This window comes from Haemaphysalis longicornis, unplaced genomic scaffold (assembly GCF_048455015.1).
Source record: "Haemaphysalis longicornis isolate Haplotype H1 unplaced genomic scaffold, Haemaphysalis longicornis Haplotype H1 scaffold_1, whole genome shotgun sequence".
In the NCBI taxonomy this organism is placed as follows: Eukaryota; Metazoa; Arthropoda; class Arachnida; order Ixodida; family Ixodidae; genus Haemaphysalis; species Haemaphysalis longicornis.
The window spans coordinates 318,771,164-318,791,380 of NW_027526203.1; the positions used below are offsets into that span (position 1 = coordinate 318,771,164).

General features: G+C 45.9%; 1 protein-coding gene and 1 pseudogene across 3 annotated transcripts in view; one reads left to right on the forward strand and one right to left on the reverse strand.

The window, feature by feature from the left end:
• Nucleotides 1-20,217, reverse strand: part of LOC144151328 (phosphatidylserine lipase ABHD16A) — a 65,636-nt gene that overhangs the window by 33,952 nt on the left and 11,467 nt on the right. For all 3 annotated transcript variants that reach the window (XM_077682352.1, XM_077682347.1, XM_077682341.1), the window contains exons 3-4: nt 12,468-12,534; nt 3,997-4,083 (exon numbers count right to left, since the gene is read on the reverse strand). In XM_077682352.1, coding sequence (XP_077538478.1) covers nt 3,997-4,083; nt 12,468-12,534 — 154 coding nt within the window. The remainder of the gene's footprint in view (nt 1-3,996; nt 4,084-12,467; nt 12,535-20,217) is intronic.
• LOC144174898 (uncharacterized) lies at nt 1,270-2,803 on the forward strand (annotated as a pseudogene).

The following is a 20,217-nucleotide window of genomic DNA, read 5'->3' on the forward strand; positions in this document are numbered from 1 at the left end:
TCATTATACTGTAATTCTAATTACATTTCATGTACTGCATCAAGATTTTATATTTTGGTGTATAACATACCAAAGATTTGATTACAAGGAATGGCCTAGCGGGGGAATTAATTCAGACAACCTGGAGCTGTGCCCCTATGTCTATGTACACGTGTGTTTTAGAGGCCGCACCAATTGAAATCCAGCTGCCGTGGCCGGGAATCAAACTTGCACGCTAGAGAAACACCCCCGCTTAACAACCACTGCAGGTAAAATATTTCAACGCATGCACATACTCTTTAATTCAAATGCAGGGCAAAAAATTTCAGAAATACCAACTTATGGCCGAGACAACCACATGAAGTTGCCAAGAGTCTGATCATCAATGGTGATGGTGTCTCTCGTGTAAGAATACGAGCTATTATTACGCCAATGTGACGTGAACTGCAGACGGTGTAAGGTAAACTACGTGCCCTTTTAAACCCTTATTTTTTGCGTTTCAGTTCATGACGTGCTTGTAGAGACTAGATGCTCAGTCTGATTGCCCACCATGAAGACACTCAACCAAATATAATAAAAAAATTTCCTTCAGCGTCAAGACCGGGCCTGGTCACACTCACGCGGGCCCTCCGTAGGCTCAAAGGCTTCAGAGAGCGGGCTCGGGCCGGGCTCGGGCCCTAAAATCAGGCCCGTGCAGTGCTCTAGCGTCCGCCGCAAGGGTGGAGCAAAACACAGGAGGCGATGGGGGGAGACCCGTGCCCGTTGGCACCGCCATTTTGGGTCCCTCGCTGGCCACCGCAGCAAGTCACTGTGGTAAGACCACGCTATAATTTTCACCACAACACGGTTGAATTATCTTGAAGGTTGAATTATCTATTTCACGTCGCTGGGTCTTGTGGGAAACGAAAACAGCTATGCACTATGACCAAATGGTGATGGCAAGGGACCGTTCAAAGGATGTCTCCACACGGCAATGCTGTTTTTTTTTTTCTCCGCCTTGTATTATTGTTCGTTTCGTTTAGCCTTGGCAGCTTCACACTCTCTTCTTCCCATTGATTTGCTCAACCACGTCGGCCTTATCTTGCTCGCGCAAGGCACGGGGCTGGCGGGCTATAAATAGTGCCAGACAGCATGGGCGCTTGGCTAGCGGGCTGGCTTGGATGCTGTGGAGGGGAGGGGGGCCCAATACAGGCGTTTTTTTTTTAAACTTGGGATTTCAGCTAAAGGTTCGCCAATCACGCGAGAATGCGCTAAATATAGTAGCTTAAATAAGTTCTTAGCCAACCTGTCGCGTGAGACCGTCTACTAGGCCGGCATTTAACCGCACCCCAGTCGTACGACACCCCGGTCATACGACGCCTTCTCGAAGTCCCTTGAAAGTCATATTACTGGGGTTCCACTGTAGTATTACCTACCTACCTATCAGGAATAAAGAGCATACCTGCCAAGTTTTACGATTTCATTGTAAAGTGCCCGATTTTCAGCACATTTTTTTAGTGCTGTAATGACAACTATAATTTCATGAATTTTTTGTATTTTGTGCCGAAAAGTTTGTAAAATGAACCTTGGTACACACAATCCAATCTACTAGCTCCATCTCGCCATTTCACAAGGTCATGGTGGCAATACGGTATCGGCTTGTATCCAGCCGAACACTACCGGTATGGCGTGTGGTGAAGCACCAGTCATGATTGGAACGAAAAATGGAATTGCTGCTGCGCTCCAAGAAAGCCACGAGGACATCGCCCCCGTAGGATGTTATTGCCATTTGATCAATGTGGCGGCATAGAAAGGCTCGGCGTGCCTTCCAGTGAACGTGGATGAGGTACTACCTCGAAAAAAGCTCAAAAAGAAAGGACAAGCTGAAAGCTTTCCATCTCTCCACGATGTAGAGGCCAAACAGACCTTGAAGCAGGTCAGCACAAGGTGTCAGCTGTCCCTCGGCAGGAGCCCGAAGCGGTTTGTGGAGCAGTGGCAGCCACTGCTTAACTTCCCACCACTGAAGCTACCAGCCACTGAAGCTACCCACCAAAGAAACAGGCCCTCAGAAAAATGCAGAGAGAGCATAGAGCAGTCATCAGAGCAAAAAACCAAGACTGGACACCAGTGTCCATGTCGGATACAGCCTTTTCTAAGTGAATTCAAAACCCCCAGATGGCAAGGTCTTGGAACAGCGAACTGTATCTGTTTGTTTTATGGCGCAAGGGCAACGATGGCCAAAGAGCGCCAATGCAACGGTTTATCATTTTGAATGATGTTTTAGTAAAATGGTGCTGTAAATGTGATGATATTAAAAGAGGTTAGTGTGGGGGTGTATACAGCCCCTCATTTAAACCAAAAATAAAATTGCGGAAATGGGAATGGCAGGGTAAGAATGTAAAGAACAAATAGACACTCATAGCTTCCTCCCACTCCGAGGGGCCCTGAGGTTACACGTGGTGAAGAAAGGCTATTCATGTTTTTTTCGTCAGATGTCAACAGGGCACATTGTGACTTCTTGCTATCGGTAATCCCAGAGTTCGAAAATACGAACGTGTTCCCTCAATCTGGAGCCACTCAAGTACACCTGCCCCGAGAAGTGCTTAGCAACCTGCAAAGACAGCTGATGTTGCAGTTTTTCAAACCTTCCATTATCAAAAGAACTGATGTGCTGACCAATGTTGACTACAAGTCTTCCGCCACCCAAATAGATGATGAAGACCTAGTGATTGGCAGCAAGACCATGCAGGGATTGCAAAGTGAGGGAGGAGCTTTTACACAAATCAGAATGTTCTTCGTGAAGGACACAGAGAACATAATCTTTGAAATTTCCAATGAAGTGTGAGCGATTGAGTGCAGAAGTGACAAGGCTTGCTTCCCATGAACATGCCAGGTTTGCTGATACCAAGTGCAGGACAGAAGCGAATGTAGGTCAACGGAAGAGCCCTTCGTCCTTCAGTGGACCTGAATAGGCTGTTGATGATGAAGTACCTAATCAACCGCTTCCCAGTGCTCGTACCAGTTCAAGAGTGGCAAGGAACTCTGCTTTGGACGACGTCCAGGCAGAGTTTGGCCGTCAGTCGGAAGAACTACGCGTTGGAGTAATTAAGCAGGAGCGGATTGACGAGCAGTGGCATGCGGTCAGCGATCTTCGAGAAGTGGGTGGTGCTTTGAAGTATGATAAACTTGCGAAAGTTATGTTGGGGGTCTGAACACTCCAGCATAGTAATGCAGACTGTGAAAGAGTTTTCAGCAGGGTCACGGTTCTGTGCCTCTATGTCCAATAAGACAGCTGAGCAGTTGCTTGTTGCAAGTGCAATGAGCAGGTGTTTGATAAAGACTTTCTGAGGAAGGACCAGGCTGCAACAGTCTCTGTGCTAGCCCAGCCCTCCACTTCCAATATATAAGAACATTTTGTGCCTCTTTTGTGATATGCTTATTGTGTATCTTATTCAGCTAAGCAAGTTTCTGAAATATAAAATGGCCTTTTAGTATTTTTTCACACAATTTTAATATTTCTTGGCATGTTCTGCACACGTGGAGAAGTGTGGGGTTGGCAGGTCTGAAAGAGCATTACGTTCTCTCTAAAGCTCAGAAGAAGTGAAAGGAGGGGTGCCATTTCTCGTCAAATCCCAAACCACCACACCGATTGGTCACCTGCTTTGTGGTTAAAGTAAACAGAGCCTTCATGTCTGTTCAGTAACAATTTATATCCGAGAAATGAAATCTGGTTAAAATCTGCTCAATGCCAGACTGGGGACTCACACGGTGCATGTTCACAGCTCATTACGTCACAGGGACTTGTTCCTGCGATTGGCGACCACCAAACAAAGCCACCGTGAAAAGACAAGACTCAAAGACCACGTGACTTGGGGTTAACCAGTGCCCAGCCCTTCCATCTCTTCGTACGACATGAGTGATGCTCCGTCGATTTGCCATTTTGTGGTGCCCCTATCGGCACCTTTTACTGCACAGCAAAATTCAAGATGACCTTCAACATGGGGAAAACACACACACCCACAAAGAAAGAACACCTACCTCTCAAGCAGATGGTGCCGACCATGACCACGCATATGACACCTGCCAGCCTGGTGAGGGCATACACGCCCTCAAATGTGACATAACCTGCAAGAAATTAGCAGTTTAGTGCAGCAGAAGTGCTACTTCATGTTACCATTCCAGCTACTTAAACAAAACAGTGGAATATTTCTTGCCTGGCAAGGCAAAAAAGCATCTCTGAGAAAAGTGCATAGCTGTAAGCTCTGTGCATCCTATAAAAAAGGCACCTTTGCATTTGAATTGCAAAAAAAAAAAATCATGCCCTCCCATTCTGCGAAGCTGGATGTAGTCGATGCAGTGGACGGAACAAACCACGTTTGTTTGTAATTTGCGATTGACCATACTTCTTAGCTATTTAGTTGAATGAAATTTGGAAGGACTCGAGCTTTATTCTAGCGGACAAACAAGGGGCTGTCTGTTTCCCTCCCATGTCGTACGCATCTTACCATCTGTGTAACACACAACACAAACCGCTCGACCAGTGAAGAAACCAGACAGGTCGCATTTGGCTGTTTGATCCTACGTGTAAGCCTCGTGCCAGCACAACGAACACACCATGAGTAAGGGCATGAAACCTATAGCGTCATGTGCATGCCCCCCCCCCCCCCCCCCCCCCCCCCTTCTCCCCCTCTTTTTTCACTCCCTGCATGTGCACGCATAAACCGGCAACTGCTTACGTGCGCGTGCTTAAACGTGAAAGACATCGACAAATAACAGTTGTGAAAGAGGGGTTAGCGGTGGCGAAAAGGAACGCCGCACCAAGTAAAGCGGCTTCACTGGAATGAAAACAAGAGTTTTCAAAACATTCGAATTATTGTATATCGTCTTGGGGCAGCGCATATTGTAATCATCTCTGGCCTCTTCAAAAACTCCAAAAACAAGCTTTAAGAATCATTACTTTTTCTTCCCGTCTATCTTCTTCTACTCCTCTGTTCATTGAACTTGCGATTTTGCCCCTCCCCTGTCTTTACCAGCTAAATATTGGCACTTTGTTCTTCAAAGTATTGCGTTGTGGACTCCCGATATATATTTTCCCACCTAGCACTATCTCTAACCCAAATAGGTGGATGCCTAAGACGCCTGCCGTTTGGCTCGCGTTGCCGAAGCGCTTCATATTCGTTTGCTTGAGACGATTTATGCTACCGTCCAGCTTAACGAGGACTGCATCATCGACACATCCTCATCAAATTTTTTGGTAACCGACAATTACAAAAAAACGTGAAACGGAATTGTTGTAAACACCATAATACAGACTATCTCTAACCCAAACTCCATTCGGTTCTCCTCTCGCAACAACTTTCTACTTCCCAAAGTAAGAACTAACTTCGGTAAACAAACTATTCAGTTCTCTTGCTTGCACTTGTGGAACACCTTAAACCTGGACATTAAATCTTCTCATTATATCATAACCTTCAAAAAAAAAACTGAAACTCTACCTATTGTCTTCATTACAGTGATGTGACGCGTCTTATTGTAGTTTTCTTCCTATTGTCACAGCTGATTTTTCGAATATTTGTTCAGTACTCTTTTCTATTATGTTTACCAGTGTTGTCATTGTAATTTTATAGTCATTTTTGTTAATTTGTATAGGAGGTCCCACTTGCGGTTTTCATAACCATGGGACCTCCTTCTGTATATACTGTGTACCCACATCATGTTTGTTTAATAAAACTTATTTTCAAAATTCAATTCAATTCAAAGATGGGGGAAGGGGGGGGGGGGGGGGGGGGGGTGTTAGACATAAACTGCTTCGCAGTAAAAAGACATGAATTATCAACTGCATAAATAATAAAGTACTGCAAACACTGTAGCGACTATGCCTCACTGACACAAGCACACCGACTACTATCAAAATAAACAATGCCATTGTAAGAGCTAAAAACACTGCAACATTAGATGCAAGCATGGTGCATGCAAAAGAGACTCAAATGCCACGACACAGCGCCATAGGTCGGCAAAACAGAAAGAACTCACTCAAACTCAATCACAGCTTTTTTCATTCACGCTGTACTCAATCAAACTCAGACTCAAAAAGCTCGTCTGTTCACAAAATCACTCGTACTCACTCATCAAATACTCATTTGTAATCATACTCACTTGTACTCAAACTCATTTGTCCTCACGAGTATTCGTACTCAATCTGTACTCAGGAGTACTGAATCTGTACTCATGAGTACTCACTCTGTACTCATGAGTACTCAATCTGTACTCATGAGTACTACTCATTCTACACTCACGACGAGTACTACTCATTCTGCACTCCTGAGTACTACTCATTCTGCACTCATGAGTACTCAATCTGTACTCATATGTATTCAATTTGTATTACTCACGAATAATCAACTTATCTGCACTGTTAGCTAGGTCGTACCTCGAATGGAAGAATATATAGGAAAAAATAAAATGTTTAATTGATTAGAAAAACACAGGTTACATATATATCAGGACAGATGAAGAAAACGTCTGACGCGGTGCACTGTCGTAGGGCGACTTACTGCGCGAAGGCACGTACATGTGAGAGTGAAACAGAACGTAAGCACTCGCGTTGCGTCTGGCGTCTCCTCTTGTTTCAGGAATAAAACAACGAAGTCTAGGCCGGGTCGGGCTCAGGGGAGCTTGGGACTTGCCGGTGCGGCCATGGCCGTAAACTGTGGTTTTGTGCGTGTCTTGGGGTGGCAGCTTTTGTCGTCCGTTTTCGTTTCCGGGCGCGCTAATACTCTCGTAATCGTGCTCCAAATCTGAATTGTACCTGCCCACAGGCACAATGAAACGTTCGCGTAGATTGACGTCCGTTCGTTTCCAGATCACTGTCCGCTTATTCACAGATGCCCGATGCTGGCGTTTTTTTTTTATTGTTCCGGATACTAGAAACTTCGTTAAGAGGGTGTTCGTCTCGTTGAGTTTCGGTGAATTTCAAATCTGCTTGATTTTATTGTGTGTGTGCCGTGGGATTGCCTTCGTCAGACCTGAACTTGACAGTGTTTACGGCGTTGCGTTAGCCGCGCCGCTTCCGTCGGCGATTGTGTTCGTGTAGCTTGTCGCGTGCTTGATGCATGTGGGGGCGTAGACGTCCGGTTTGTCCGGTGACGAGCTGCGTTGTTTAGGGATGGCATAGTTCGGCGCGTTGAGGACATTGCTTGAATTGTCGTGTGCGTTGCGTATGGTGTGGGAGCCGTTTGGCTTTTCGTTTAGTGTGCGGTAGCGTGGCGTTTTCGTAGGGTGGCATGGCTGATCGGTCAAGGTCGTTGCGGCTCCGTGCTCGCAGTCGCAGTGGTTGTTTCAGAAGTGAAACCGTTGTGGTGGGGAAGCAGGCGTGCTTCATGCCATCCGTTCGGTCCCACATTCCTTGGCGTCGCCAGCGTGACTTCATCGTTAGGGCATTCGATGCCTTCGTCTGGATCGGGTTCATTTGTTTCTGTTCTTGCCGTGTCCGTGTCGTCGCTCAAGCCCTCGTCTTTTGCCCGTTGTTTCGAGAATGCTATAATCGCTATCTCTCCCATACAAGCAGGCTCCGTTCGTCTCGAGTCTGCTTGCTCGCGGTTGCGTCCTCTTGTACGAAATGGTGTTTGTCGCGTGAGTCTCAGTCGGAGCGTGGGTGCCGGGGATCTTGTTCGTTCTAGCTCAGACGTGCCGCATGCACTGGCCATGTCGTTGCTCGTTGACGGACCTACCTGCACGAGTGTTATGTCGTTCGTCCGCTGGACATCGGGCTGGAGCAGCGGGTGTGGAGAGCTCGTACGTTCCGGTAGGGTTGAACTGCGTGCGCTGGGTCTGTTGTTGCTTGTGGCCAGGTGATTTCTGTGGTTGTAACATTCGCTGGCCAAGTCCGGGAGCGGAGGATGTCGCGAATAGTAGTTTCCTCCAAGTGTTCTGGCTTGGTGGCGTTCCGTGCGCTGTGCATTTCGTTCGCCGTGGTCAGCTCCACTGGTTCAAGTTGGATGTCGTTCGTCGCCTCTGGTGCGTTTCGTGCGCTGTGCGTCTCCTTTTATCTAGGAAACTCCCCTATAATTGGTGTGCGGTTGTTCGCCACGCATGGTGCATTTCGGCCGCCGTGCGTCTTGTTCGCTTGTCGTGGCCATATCCACCAATCCGGATGTGATGTCGTCGTTTGGGTGGACCGGCGCCGGGACAGCACGAGCGAAAAATGTACGTACAGGCTCCGTTGCGTTCCGTGCTCTCAGCGTTCCGTTCGTGTACGTCTGTACCGGAATAGCGGGTGCCAGGAACGTGGTGCCTTCTGGCTCGTGCACGCTGCGTACGTTGCGCGTCTCGTTGCGCGTTACTGGAATGACCTGCGCGTGGGCGATGTAGCTCGTGGGCGATGTAGCAGAGCAACGTGTGTTCGTTATCTCGCCAGAAATGCACTGACCTTCGATGCGTTTCCGTAATCGTGGCGATTACCTGGGAGAGGTCCGGTGAGCACGCAATCACAATTTTGCATGCGTCGTCTCGTTCATGTGCGTGCCGTCGTGCATTCTGCCTGTGTCCGGATCTCGTGCAGTCCAGGCACCGTGGGAAACCTGCGGCCGGCTCTCGCCAGTTGTCTCTGAAAACTTTCTCGTTCATCACGCACTCTTAACAACTGACCTGATCATATTGTCAAGTTTCTTAAGATCGTTTTGTCGTACCTTGAGATAGGGCACTGCATATGTTATGCGGCTGATAACGAAGGCCTGCACTAGGGGGAGCGTCTCGCATTCCTGGAGGCCCCCGTGTTTGCCTGATACTCGACTGATCATGCGGCTGATTTGTTCACACGTGGATTTAAGTTGGTTAAGGGCAATGGCGTTATTGCATTTGTTATTACTCCCTTCTAAAACGTCCACCGAACGTTTAACACAGCTCGGGATGCACAATACGATCACTGAGCTCATAGAGGCTCAGTACACGAGTCAAATCATGCGACTGTCAATGACAACTACTGGCAGGCAGGTCCTTGAAGATCTCCGCATCGCTCTACCCCCTACCACTGAAAACAGAGCGGACATCCCTCCCCCTTGGCGCCGCAAACTAATCGTTAAACCTCTGCCCCGTAATATGCATCCTGACCGAAACTCAGGAAGAAGGCAAGCCCGAGCAACAGCCTTAACAAAACAATAGGGCACCCGTGAAGGCGTGTATTATGTAGACGCAGCGGGGCCCACGCCGGAGGGCATCTCTGTACGGTTGTGGTCCTGCATGAGGGAATACAGGTGGATGGACTATCGGTGAAAACGAGTAAAATTGAGTTTGCTAAAGAGACGGCTATAGCTTTGGCCGCCACTCACTCTGACGCAATGCACATAATGTCTGACTCGCAACAAGCTTGCCGAAATTTCATCAGGGGTCGGATAGCACTCCTAGCTAGAAAAAAAATTCTCACAAATGCCAATCCAGAAATATCCGACACCATAAAACAACTTGTATGGGTACCTGGCCACCAGGGAGTAGAGGGGAACGAGGCTGCGCACACAGCCGCCCGAGCGTCTCTCCCCCGGAGTTCCTCTGACTTCCCTGGCTCTGACCGTACACTTGTACCTTACCCGCTAACCACATTCTCTGAGGTCACAACATACCTGCGCCACGGTAGGCGGGCGTTCCCGGTGCCCGCCAAGGGCCTGGATAGAACTGAGGAGCGCCATCTTCGCCGGCTGCAGACGGGCTCATTCTACAGCCCCGCAATGCTCAAACACATCAACCCGTCCTTCTCGGGTTCGTGTAACTTCTGCGGTCAGGGGGCAGACACGTATCTATGGTATGGGCCTGCCAGTATAATCCAGGGTTAAAAGTCAAAGTGAAGCCAACGAGGGAGGGCTAGGAGGCGGCCCTGTCCGGCTGCTCGGACCTAGAGTCCCAGCGGGCTCTCGTCCAGCGGGCACGGGCGGCGGCCTCGATCAATGGGATCCCGGACTGAGGAATACCACCCACGCAAGAAGGGCCTAACCGCCTCTCCCTCTCTTTAACTCTGTCTTGTACATTAAGAAAGTTTTACTCCTCCTCCTCCTCCTCCTCACGCAGCCTCCTGCTCTCAAACAGCGCCGCTTGCAGGGTCCTCTGCAGTTTGGTGTCGGAGGCAGCCAGCGTTGGCACATTCGTTCGTTTGGAGAGATGGCGACGTTCTCCGTTGTCCTCTAGAAGACGCAAGACGATGTCGTCCTTACGGCCAGAGCAGGGTAACCTTCGTAATCGTAGTGCGCTCACGAACTGCTGTTTCTTCGCAGAGCATAGGACGTAGCGTTCCGTTGAAGACAGCAGTGTGTCGACCACCACTGACATGGAGTCCGTCGGTGCCTCACGTCTGCGTGCCGCACTCTCGTAGTCGTGGTGCGATTCGTCCACGTTGTTCGTCTCTTCGTCCGTTCGTCCTCTCATGGCCTCAAATCCTGATCCTGTCGACTGCAACATCTTAGCTATGTCGTGGCTCGAATGAAAGGCTAAACAGAAAAAAATAAAATGTTTAACTAATTATGCGAGGCTAAACAAGCCGTCGCACGCGTTCAACTGGATATTATGATGTCCGATTCACAACTCACAAACGTGCTTAGGTGTACTCGGATATTTTATTTCCATTGCTGGGGCAAATTCCACCACCGCGCCTGTACGGTGGGGCTATATGCTCACTTGTAAATGGCACTACACGAGACCATATTACTAGGGAACCTGAGCAAAATGTTTCAAAACGGGAACCTAATAAAATCATATGGGCGCACGTACATCAGCCAAATTGTCGCTTGAATATGCACAGCGGAATGGTACGGACAATTTCGGTGAGACAAACGTTACAAACCACGCAGTCGGTTTGACGCGACTTACGTAAATTAACTGCGACTGTTGAAATGAGCGGTTTGGGTCACGAAACGCCTATACAGCGTGGCATGCGTCTACGGAAACTTCTGAAGGCCGAAAAAGAGGGAATTCAGTACGCCTAGTGCGTGCATTGTTAGCAGCCTCCACCGCCTCTCCCCTAAAACAACTGGAAGGGAGCAAGCGCAATGAAGCCACCACGCGTTCACAGGCCGCGTCAACAAAAATAACTGCGGCAGTCAACAAGTGTCATAGGAGAAGAGCAACTGCGGCCACGTTTCCTGCCGGGTCCTCACCCCCTCGTTTTTCCCTCTTCACCGTGACCCCTTTGCGAGCGACCGCCGAGAAACGCTTACAGCGCCAAACAGGGCCTGGGAAAGGGGGGAGGTTCAGTTTTTGTTGTCTAATTTTGCCATCCTTGTCTGTTAGGCTGCACAGCGGCACCGCTAAATGTTTGCGACTCGTACACGCGCGTCCGGACGCGAGCTCTTGATAAAACCAAGGAGGTTAAAAAAATTGCAATTTCTTGGATAAAACTTGTTTGCACTACTGTACTCACGAGTGCATATACTCAAGAGTGCAAGCACTCGCAAAACCAGTATTCATGAGTATTGTACTTGTGTACTCATGAGTACTGTGTACTCACGAGTACTGTGTACTCATGAGTACTCATAATCATGAGTAGTGTACTCATGAGTACTGTACTCACGAGTAGTGGACTTACCCCTGTACTCACTCGTCATCATACTCACCTTTTTTTCTGGGTGTGTACTCAATCATCGTACTCACTCGTGAGTTTGAGTACAAATGAGTGTACTCACGAGTGAGTACGCCGACCTATGCACAGCGCAGAGCAAAGTACAAATTTTAGGCTCAATTTATGTTATATGGGGTTCTTCTAAACGTGCAAAAATTTCACTACACAAAAAATTTTATACAAATCCCAAACAGCCCAGTTATTGGGTAGCTAGCTTATCTGACTCAACCCAGTGATACTAGGAGAAGTGTTTGCACTGGCATGTCATAATCCAAGTGCTGCAAAAATTAAATAAATCGAATTCTAGCCAACTGAAGCATTTCACCCCCCCCCCACCTCTTTTCAAAAATAAACAAATAAATAAATAAATAAAAGCTTCATGATGAACATTTGACAGAGACCTGTCTGGTTGGGAAGTTACGACTGAATACCTTTTGCTGCTCAACTTGTAGGCAAAAGATGGCATTCTCCATACAATAATTCAAATTCAACTCTCAAAACACTGACAATGCTACTTTTTTGCTTTGCGTATTATGCTGACTGGGTGTTCTAATCAAGTTTTTTTGATAAAAATCTCGTGGAATAAATAGAACAAAGCCTAAATAGTGTTCCATACTGTTTAAATGCTGAGAGTAATAAGTTCATGCAAATTCCATCAACCCAAACCTTGCACTTTGTTTCTAATGGCCATAAGCTATACCAGTTTACATAGCAGTGCCCAGACACACGCAGTTTCCTTTTCAAAAAGGGTAGAACAGCTAAGTGCATTTCCACAATGCAGGCAGGCTAGATAGCCTAGGAACATACACCATGCACTAAAATTAAAAATCCTCAATTCCAGTCACCATGCCAAACGAGCCCAAGTTGTAACACCACACTGCAGCTGGCCCCTTTTCGACTTTCAACTTACCTTTTCGGTATAAGACTGCTGCAATGATAGGCGAAGTGTAGACACCTATGGACCATGCCAGTGACAGCTGCGAGAGTCAAGGACAATTCATTACTCCTTCCGCTGAAAAGGGCCACGAAGCCTGACAAACGAGGCGAGCCTCCTGGACGGATATTAGTAGTGACAGGTGTAACGTATGCAGCATGCAGTGAGCATTCACAAAGCGAGGGCATGGCTTTGCAAAACTGGTAGGGGGCTAACACCACCAAGCATACTGTAATGATCTACCGAGAGGACCACCATAATTTCAGCAGGAGAAAATAACTGCGTGCCCAGCCTCAACATCTGTCGCATCCTTATGTCCCGCCTTGGCTTTAAGCGCAAGTGTGCACCTTGCAGAGAACATGCGGTGTTCATCACAGGAAACACTTAATACTCTCCCCTGTGTCCACTCACCCTGGGCTTTGTACTAAGAACTGCTATTCAAATGGCAGCTCCACTTTCAAGCACCTGTCCCCAGCAAAAGTAGGAAGCCATGAGACTGCCTTTGAGGGCAGTACAGACTGTGGCGGATGCAAAAATGGCCCACTTTGATGAGCATAACACACAATGTCCCCCCCCAAAGGTTTACGTAAGGCTGGACACGCCTTTTAGGTGATTTTGTTAGCTACCCTCCTTACAACTCCTGGCAAAAGCCGCTAGTGACCCGGCTACTCTGCCCTGCTCTAAAGTCCTCAGTCCCAACAACAAAAATGGGGCAGAATCTGTGAAACTAAACAGAATAAAAGTAAATGATATAATAATTTTTAATGCACCTAATACCTAGATATTGCCACATTTGTTATATTTTTTTAAAGGCTGATTTGTAATCTATCACAGAAAGTTGTTATTGCAGTTTGACATAGGTATGCACTCCCCAATGAAAAACAAGAACTTCAGCACAACAAAATTAAGTTGCCAAGGGCATAAATAAGAGCCCTAACAATAATTACACCGAGTAACATGCAGCAGTGTCACAAAGTGGTACCAAATAAACTGTAGCTATCCTTGATTTGTGCTGCCGGATTGGCATAGTCTGCATAACTCTTTTTATGCTGCAAAGAGAAAAAGGTTGGAAAGCAAATGAGTCCCTTGGTGTGCCCATGCATGTGTGATTAAGCACAGCAGCATACGTGCCAGCCAATGCATGAAATTAAACTTTCTCAAAGCCATTTCATCATTCTCACACAGCAGCATTTGCGTGCATGATTTCAAGGTGGGTTTAAGCAATACAGACCAGTACAGACTTACGAGGGGGCACGAGCCAATTTATTTTGTCATAGATTTCCCTGCGTCAGATGGTTGTGTGTACAGTCTGATACGATAATATTGAATTCAGAGGGCTCATAACACTTTATGATAGATCCAGAATTAGATGCAAAAAAATACACTGAAGTAGCTTTAAAACGTTACTACATTTATGTCTTTTAATTTTTAAACCATGCAGAAAATGCAAGCTCACAGAATCCAGAGGCCACACAAGTGAAAGAAATTCCAACAAGGCAAAAGAAGATATAACATAAAAAATACGAAGAGAAAATAGAAAGAGAAGATACAAACAGAACTTTTGCCTGAGGCCTAAAACACAAGTTTGCTTCATTCGAAAAAGAGTGCCTCGTTAAAATCATACTGACACCACTTTTAACACAAACTTCGTTCAATTAAGCTACATAATTAGGAAGAAAGGGAATGGCCATGCGACCCACTAGCTCATTTCCCACAACAGAACCTACGATGTCATACCAGCCAGCTCAGCAATAGGCAGAGGCCGGCAAAAGCAAACGCAAGTTGGGCAGGGCTTATAATATTGGAGCACGAGCTATTTTCACTTGAATGTAATGCATATTTTAAAGAAGTAAGAATGGTGGGGTAAACATAGAAGTTATGAAAGTACACGTAAAGATAGAAGTACCCAAACACACTCTTGTTGGTACTGCGCACACTAGGCTTGTTATAGCTGCACAGCAGTATGGCAGTTTCGGGTTGTCTGACACGACACAGACCAATTGGCGTAAGCGACATCGTCTTACGCGACCCTGTTTGTCGAGTATACCCCATGTTCCACAAAACGAGTACAGTCGAACCCCGCTACAACGAACGCCGCTTCAACGAAATTTCCGCTTCAACGAAATATTTCCAATTCCCCGTCAGCCAGCCATAGAAGTCCATGCAACAAAGTCCTCGCCACAACGAACCATTTGTCAGGCTTGCTTTCGCTTCAACGAAATTTTCAATGATATGGGCTGGGTTTGAACAATTATTTTACAATAAAATAAGCATAGCGCCAGCTTTATGTAACTTTTTATACATTCAGGACGCTTAGTTTCACCGAAAACATGCGCGGTGCAACCACACCGCAAAAAAAAAAAAAAAAAAAAAAAAAAAAAAAAAAACTCATAGGCGGACGCCATTGTTTGATGGTGATAACGATGTGGCTGGCCGTCTTTACATGAGGCGCAGGCCCGGTTCACCAAGCCGGAGCCAATCCGTATCCAGTTGAAATCGCACAAATGTGCTCCGCTGCTGGCGCGGCGCCGTCATGTATGCATTGTGAGCAGCTGTCCTTGCCGTTTTCCGTCTACCATTCTTCATAGCCAAGAGAAAAAATCATGTTTGCGTGTTTGGTCTTGAAGCCAAGTCATCCTATCTTAGTCATGAGCGCGCAGTTGTGTTAAATGCAAGCGCGCGCGTCTAACCTGCGAAGGTCAGTAGCTGCCGCGCCGTGTCAGATGATAAGATAACGGCACTGCTCCTGCTACAAGTGAGAGGGGGGCTTCCAACGGCCTAGCAGCTATCTGCAAGTAATCAGCTCGGTGGACACGCCTTGTTGTACAGCAATACGTTTTGCGCCTGCATTTCTTCACCCCACTCCGCAACGCGTTCTTCGCGTGCAGTGAAAGAACAGATAACCATTGGTATCTTTGTTATCTGAATAAACATGACGTTATTGCGCGTCACTCCTTTTTCTAAACATTGTATTATGCTGCCAATGATGCGGAAGCATACGGGGCTATTTTGCTGGCCTTCCCGTGGTGTGTTGCGGCAGATTTCGCCTGAACGAATTTTCGCTTCAACGAAATTTTTCGCACGTCCCGTCAATTTCGTTGTAGCGGGATTCGACTGTACTTTCTACAGTAACTAAAACAAGCCAGGTGAAAATACGGTCAAAAACAAAACAAAGACGGGCAAAGGCCAGTTACGGTATGGTGGTACCATCTGGGAAGATTGACGGTAAACAAGGCTTTGTAGTCCTCTGAAAGCCTAATGCCGCATTCGGGTTTGCTTGAAGACCTGTTTTTGTGACATCAGCGCAAACAACCTCAAGAAACACACGATTTGGCAGGAGAATCAAAATTTTAACATAAATTGATTAATTCATAGTGACTAAAGTATCGTTTGCTGCCAGACAAGCGCTGGGGGCATTATAAAACACCAAATCTTGCAAATAAAACAAACTTGTACTCTGTCTTCATGGCCGGCCCCTTTAAGCTTAGATAGAGCAAGTTTTACAAGTTACAGCTCAGTTCTATAATGTTTAGCCGTAAATGGAGAACCTTGGGCAATAAAAAAAAGTGGATGCACGAATGGCAGTAGACCAAGATGCACCCACTAGGCACTGGAAGAAGGCCTTGCTCTCTTGCCCACTCTCTGTGGGCAAGTGAGCAATACCTAGTACTAGTCCTGCTCCTATATTGGTGTGCTGCGATATTGCATACTGTTGTCATTACTACAGACCAGAACTTTAGACAAAACGCCCATTTTGACTCGAGTTCGTATCAAGACTATTTAACATACAGGGTGTTGCGACGATAATTGGAACACTTTAAAATTTTTTTCTGAGCGAACCGCCGCTTTGTTCGCGCTCAAACTTCACACGAAGGTTGCATTTTGTGGTCTATTTTGTTTGACACCGGGAACAACGACAGTACTTACCTGTTTATCCTGAAAATAAATAAAAACGATTTTCGCCTATGGGAAAATGGTGGCTCGTTTGGACGTGCGAGCCCGAAAACCGTGTTTTCTGATCGTCTGCTAGCTCATTCCTAGGTGCATTTTCCGATCGTCTGCTGCACCATTTGGCTCCTTCCTAACATGAATCCCAAACGTGTGCTTCGCTCTGCATATTCCAGGTGGTTCCATCGTTCCAACATCAACTTGCGCTGGCTCGCACGTCCAAATCAGCCCCCATTTTCCCGTGGGCGAAAATCGTTTTTATTTATTTTCAGAATACACAGGTAAGTACCATCGTTGTTCCCGGTATAAAACAAAATAGACCCCAAAATGCCACCTTTGTGGCAAGTTTGAGTGCGAACAGAGTGGCGGTTCACTCAGGAAAAATTTTTAAAGTGTTCCAATTATCGTCGCAACACCCTGTATAAGCATAATTTAAGGGAATAGAAACATTTTAATTAATCATTTATTGTGCCCATAAGAGCCTGTTTTGAGTCTTGTGCTTGTATGGGTGGTTTTACATCCTAAAAATGCCTTTTCTGGTATTAAATGACTACCTTGAATTTTTTGAGTCCATGTTTCGCTAATACTGTTCCCACTTCAGAAGCCCGCAACTAGGTGCTTGTTGCACACTGTGATCAGAATCTGCATGCCATGCCAAACATGCTGAGACACGGAAACAGCTTCCACCTCGACCTGATGCTAACTATGACGTTAATAATAGTTTGACGGAGTCAGAGTTAGTCCGATCGCCCTCCTTGAGTTTTCTTGATTTTTACCTAATCACTGTCAATGATTACAGATGATTGGCCGTCAAACGTAACTCCAAGCCACTACCTTGATCCCCCCCGCTTCACAACAAGCAGCGAGATCAGTCTTTCCTGGTATTCACCCAGCCAAACAAACCACTTCCGCTCACTGACAAGCCAGAATTACTCCCAATTATTAATAACCATTACTAACTAAGATGATCGGATGTAACTCTGGTGATGGATACTCCGGCCTCGACTCTAGTCAGTGGTAGCGGAGTGGCCGGTTGAGTACGAAATCAAGATTTACTGCTCAAACACACGTGAAAACACATGGGTCCCTTTCTGTTGCAGGATCCTAAGAAGCACACGCCTGAGCCTCATTACACCACACTCAAGATAGAATGCGAAGAAAGTTTATTATAGTCCAAATTCAGCCAACAACTTTTTTGAACTTGCGGGGATGCCAAAAATGCCTGATTAATCAATCAGACTGAAAAAAATCAAGTCTAAGAAAGCACTTATATACTACTACACAGTTCCAGCAAAAATGTCCACGTTATTATACAGTCCAATCACCAACTTTAAAGCAGTCAGCATTGGCACAGTTTGATGTATACCAAAGTACAGTAATCAGCTCACTTGCAACACACACACACACACACACTTCTACCACATAATTTTGCTGCGCAGCAGCAGATAAAATGCAGATTACAGCAGAATCTAGCTTTTGCTTACACTCCCCCCACCAGCACTGTGAGTGAAATCTGAACAAGTGGCAAGTTCATGCCAAGTCAGGATGTCATTTTAGTACTGATAATGCGACCATGTTCTGAAACCTGGAACAAAACAGCTTTCCTGTGAAAAATGAAAATACAATTGTGCTATGCTCGAAGCACAACAGACCAACAGCAAGTCCGACAGGTTTGTCGTAACAGAAGCTTTGCAGTTTGCCTGAATGCACCATGTGTGTGTGTTAGGAAAGAAAAAAAAAATGAAAAGGCAAAGGTGCCTAAATTGTACCATGTGTGGTATGGTGCTCAACCATGTGGAACAATTCTACCACAATTTCTTCAACAGCATGTTCATACGGATGAATCAAGATGCATATAAGTTTTCTTTATCTCCCCACATTGATACTTTTGTATCAGAAGTATGCGTTTCCTACAGCATGCAACATATTCAGCACTACTGCTATTGCAATAACTTCCCTTGGCAATACAAATGTTAACATCAAGTTTCTGCTGGTAGTCCCTTAAAAGAAGAAATAAATATCACTTAATAAATGTTTATCAACAGCAAAAACTAACAACTTCTCATTTATAGTGAACTGAAATGCCTGCTGCTTCTGCCTTCCACCTTATGCCTGTTACCATGGCTTTTGCACGCACACACACACAAATCTATGGCAAAAGTATACGATCTAAGAGTGCGAGAAGAGCCAATTAAAAGACTGATCAGTTGAAAAATGAAAATACAACTGTGCTATGCTCAATGGACAACAGACCAACAGCAACGTCCGACAGACTTGTCGCAACAGAAGCTTTGCAGTTGGCCTGAACTTAGCCCATGCTATATTTCAACTATATTTTCAAGCTAGCACCGAAGTGGTGTGCCATGCTGTTTTTTTTTTTTACCTGCACCACAATTAGTACCTACTGAATGCACTCAAAGAGTTTATTGAGCTCAAAAGTTACAGCCCTCTATTTGGCATTGAGGAGCTGCCGTTAAGAGGGCTATAACCTTTACACTTGCGAGATATATCCAGCACACTAGCCAGGTGGCACTAAAATAACACACTAAGCCTCCCAACATTTACAAAAGAGTTATGCCTACTAAAAAGAGAACACACACACACACACGAGAGCTATATATACACTCAGCAAATTAGTACTACATATCGATGTAACATGGGCCAGCACTAAAAATAATCATTACCAGTGTTAGTAACACTCAAGTGATACATCAAACGGAACTAGGGGCCCCACTACAATCACCCATTCATGCTTCTTGGGCAGTGGCTTAGGTTGGCAGCTGCCAGTCGCACATACAAGATTCTGTGATGTCATGCATAAATTGCCGGAAAGGGGCTGGGGAGTCGCCCCTGCTTTGCCTGTTTTCTTTATTATCGCGAGTATTTGTATGAAATTCACGATAAAATTGGTGTCTTTGTTGTCAGAAAAAGCAGTCTCTTTATTGAAACAAGCTTGCGTTTACTCTTTATGGCCCCTTCAATAACCGGCAGTTAAAAGAACTGTGAAGAAAATATGCAAATTTTCCTTCATGTGAATGATACCCCTCACCATTCTTGTTTGATTGAAAAAAAAAATGTAATTTTAAATTTCCCATTTTCTTCGCCATACTCTGATGTAACTGTGGCCAAGGTTGGGCAGTCAGTCCACTGACTCCATGCCAAAAAGCTACCATCGATTGAGCCTAGTAGGGCTTTTTGCCAGTGTAACGGTGCAACTGTGGGTTGCGTTCTTGCTCAGGATGACAAAGCTTTCACTGAAGTGATCATTGGATTAGAATGGGGCCCACTCAATGTCAAAAAATTTGGATAGCACAGCCCAGGCAGCCAGAGTTTGCTGGTCCCTGAAATAATGAACAAAGTACCTTAGCAACCGTAATAATATCGCCGCATTATTACACGAGCCCAGCAGGGATGGTGCCACATCCCCAGCCATTAAAATAATGGCTGGTTTCATGCAAATTTTTGTATTGTAGCCATTTGTTAATTGTCATATTGCTTGAAAAAAAGTTATGCTGCCTTGAATTCCAACCCCATTTTTTTTTCTAGCCTGCAATACTCTTCTATATGCGGTTCCTTATACCTGTGCCGGCCAATTGTGTAAGTTTGTACCTGCAACAATACTGGGGAATGTGTAAAAATTAGCTAGAGAGTTTTCATGTTCCATCATCATTTATTACCTGGTTTAACCCTTTCAGGGTCAATGACATACATGTCATCCCCTGCAAACACCTACAAAATGGTCAATGGTGTACATGTACAGTCGGCCAAATCTTTAAAG